This window comes from Ixodes scapularis, unplaced genomic scaffold, assembly GCF_016920785.2.
Source record: "Ixodes scapularis isolate PalLabHiFi unplaced genomic scaffold, ASM1692078v2 PGA_scaffold9__187_contigs__length_104089568, whole genome shotgun sequence".
NCBI classification, from domain to species: Eukaryota; Metazoa; Arthropoda; class Arachnida; order Ixodida; family Ixodidae; genus Ixodes; species Ixodes scapularis.
The window spans coordinates 45,586,858-45,590,324 of NW_024609884.1; the positions used below are offsets into that span (position 1 = coordinate 45,586,858).

General features: G+C 52.9%; 1 protein-coding gene across 1 annotated transcript; it reads right to left on the reverse strand.

The window, feature by feature from the left end:
- Positions 1 to 626: 626 nt before the first annotated feature.
- LOC120847924 lies at positions 627 to 1,358 on the reverse strand. Its single transcript, XM_040219857.3, has one exon. It carries the CDS (start codon positions 1,356 to 1,358, stop codon positions 654 to 656), a length of 705 nt encoding a protein of 234 aa, XP_040075791.1. The 3' UTR covers positions 627 to 653.
- Between the last annotated feature and the right edge of the window lie 2,109 nt (positions 1,359 to 3,467).

Below are 3,467 nucleotides of genomic sequence, written 5' to 3' on the forward strand. Positions count from 1 at the left end.
AGGTTCTTGGTCACCATCGAACTGTAAGTGATCGAGAGAGACTCACACTGAAGAATCCCTCGCGTGCCGTTGACTTGCAAAAGTGACGGCGCCGATACAAGTTCATTTCCGCCATTGATATGGCAAAACGTAAACTGTTTTACGAACCACCAGATGGCCCTGAATTTCGGAAAGGGTCGATCTGGATGAGCAATGAGCATCGTACCGACGTACGATCGTGCATCACTACGGCGTGGTGCACGTTAAAGACCCCAGGCTAGCGGTTCTACCGCATCGACTAAATTTCTCATCTACAGTGGGTAACAATGTCGCCATGTTCAGGCAGGCTAACCTCCCACTGTATAAAAAAAATAACGATTATGCTCCATCTCGATAGTTCCGTGCAGCGCAATGGAAGCTGTATGCTCTTTAGCCAATCGGCAGAGCGAGCATATCAGAAAATGGATTTCATTTCATTTCATTTCATTTATTTGGCTCAGGAGAGTCGGGAGTACAGCAGAAAGGCCGAAGGCCCATACCAGTTGGTCTGCAAACACCCAAACTAAAGGGGGGGGGGGGGGGGGGGGAGGGCAAAGCAAAAGCAACAAAATACTTTTGACAAATACAAGTTTAAAAAAAACCAAGACAACAACAATTAGATACTTGCACAAAGGCTATGTGAGCGAATGACGGAGATGGCTAGTTACTCTATGGCAGAAGTCCTTCACTTCGTCTCGTGCCGTGGGCGGGCACAAGGTGAAGCTAGGTGGCAATGATCGCCAGTGCGTCACAGTCCTCACAACAAAAGACTGGCGATGCCTCTCAGTTCTGGCTAAGATAGGCTGCAATGAACCGGTCCGATTTTTCCTTAAAGGGAGCACAACGCCAGACTGGCTTGAGTTCAGAATCAAAAGGTTGGTCAGCAGTCGTAGGGAGGCCACCTCTCGCCGTAAGGCAAGTGGGTTCCACCCAACAGCTTGCAGTAAATCGGCCGTTCGCATTTCCCGGTAACGTGCTATGCGTGTGTCGCGCCGCCTAACCAAGGTGGCGTAGGCGGCCCGACGCTGGACGCTCTCCAGTGCCGCTACAAGGTGTTCCTGGTGGGGGCTCCATATGGGGCAGCAATACTCAAGTTGAGGAAGCACAAGTGCAGTGAAGAGATGTCTTAAGGTCTCGGGTCCAGCCCCCTTGGTTACACGGAGACAAAATCCGAGCTGCCGACGCGCCCTCGAAAGTACCTCTCCAACGTGAGCGGAGAAACGTAGCTGGGCGTCCAGGGTGACACCCAACAGCTTTGCGCTTGATGTCCACCTCAGGGCAACACCATCAAGGCAAAGACTAGGAGGGGCCAGGGGTTGCCGGGCGCAGGATATCACCATAGCCGAGCACTTGGCAACATTTAGAGAGAGCCTGTTCTCAGAGGACCAAGCAGACACTGCATCAAGGTCATGTCGGAGCTGCTGTTGGTGAGCAAGGCTAAAGATCGGGTGCAGAAGAGTGACATCATCTGCATAAAGCAGGGGCTTGCAGTACAGGGATGTAACAATGTCATTGATGTAGACGTTGAAAGGTGTGGGTCCAAGCACACTGCCCTGAGGAACACCGGACAAGACCCCAACTGTATCAGACACTGAACCACGGAACACAACGCGCTGAGTTCGCTCACATAGAAAGTCTGTCAACCAGTTGAGGAGTTCGCCACATACGCCAAAAGCACGGAGCTTGCATATGAGGATCTTATGGTCTACTCTGTCGAATGCCTGCCGGAAGTCCAACTGAACAAGCGCAGAGGGGGTACGGCCATCCAGGTACTCACTGGCAGTGTTGACGAGAACAGCCAGGGCCGACTCGCAGCTCCGACCGGGCCGAAAACCATGTTGATACACAGTGATTAGATTATGCTGTTCGAAGTGAGCAAGCAGTTTTCTGTTTATTACACGCTCCATGGTCCTGCAAACTACGGAAGTCGTGGAGATGGGGCGGTATGATGAGGCAGTGTCAGTCGGCGCCTTGCCACCTTTGTGTACAGGCGTTACCATGGCATGTTTCCACTGCCGTGGCACCTTTCCCGCCGAGAGGAAGTTGCCAAAAAGCCGAGTAAGGACTGGGCATAATCTGGTGGAGCAGGCTCGTAGGAATGCAGGATGAACGCCATCAGGTCCTGCACTTTGGGAAGCGTTGAGGCAGCGCAGCGCTTCTTTAGTGTCGTCCTCTGTGATCACTGGCCTGGTAGGTACATTACAGTCAGATGTTTGGGCACTGGGAGTGCCGAGAGCTAGAGGCACATCTAGGAGAGCGTCGGAAGCCCATACAGAGGAAAAATGGTCACTGAACAGCTCAGCAATAGTTTTAGGGTCACTGAGAACCGAGCCGTCCCTTTCGAACTCTGGGACAAAGGAGGACCTGCGCTGGCTCTTGATGTATGCCCAGAAAAGCTTGGGAGAGCGCGCAGCTTTCTCGGCGACCACGCACAGGTACTCCTTGTGGGCCGTATACACCAACTTTTTCAGGTCTCGTTGTGCTCTTCGTGCTGCAGCAAGGACGTCTGGACGATTTGTCTTCTTGGCTTTTCTGAAGAGTTTCCTCTTTTTGTGGGAGAGGCGTATAATATCATTGGAGATCCAGGGGGTCCTCCGACGGCCGGACAGATGCTTGGAAGGCACACAATCTGCCTCAATGGCGCTCATGATGTCCAGCCACATGTCGTAAGCTTCATCTACAGATGGAGTGTCGAGGACCAGACTCCAGGGTGCGAGATGTAGGAGGCTGTTCAGGTGTGGTAGGTCCATCCTGGAGAAGTTCCGTACCATTTTAGAATAATGGCCAGACTTCGGCAGCGTCAAGAGGCTCGAAAAGCGGATTGCGTTATGGTCGGACCCAGCCAGGCTCGGTTGGATGGAACAGTCAGTTATGAGGGGAAGGTTGCTCACAAACACGAGATCTAAGAAGGACGCTTTGCCTGTGATCGACCTGTATGAGGGTTCACCGCACACCTGAACAAAACCAGACGTTTCCATAACATCAAGGAGAGCATCGTCGTGCGGGCTCAGCGGGACAGGTGCAGAGAGGTCAGACCAGTCTATGTGAGCGTTAAAATCTCCAAAGACGCAGACACAGGAGTAGGCCGAAACGTCAACATGTGCCAGAGATTGCCCCAAGAGATCGTAGGAGGCAGCTCGCGTGCTAGGTGGACAGTACACGCAGCAGAGCAACATCTTGCCCTTCCGATGTTTAACTTCGACAAAGACTGCCTCAAGGTCCTCTGACTCCAGGTCGCGCCTCCGACGGCAGGGCAGTCGATGGGGCACCATGATCAATACACCACCACCATAAGACGCACGGTCCCTCCTATAGACGACGTGCCTGGCGGTATCGATGAGCTGACCGTCGTGGACAGACGGGTCGAGCCACGTTTCGCAAAGACCAAAGACTGTGTCTGGATCCGCCTCGACCAACGCTTGGAAATCAAGTGTTTTGTTTTTCACTGA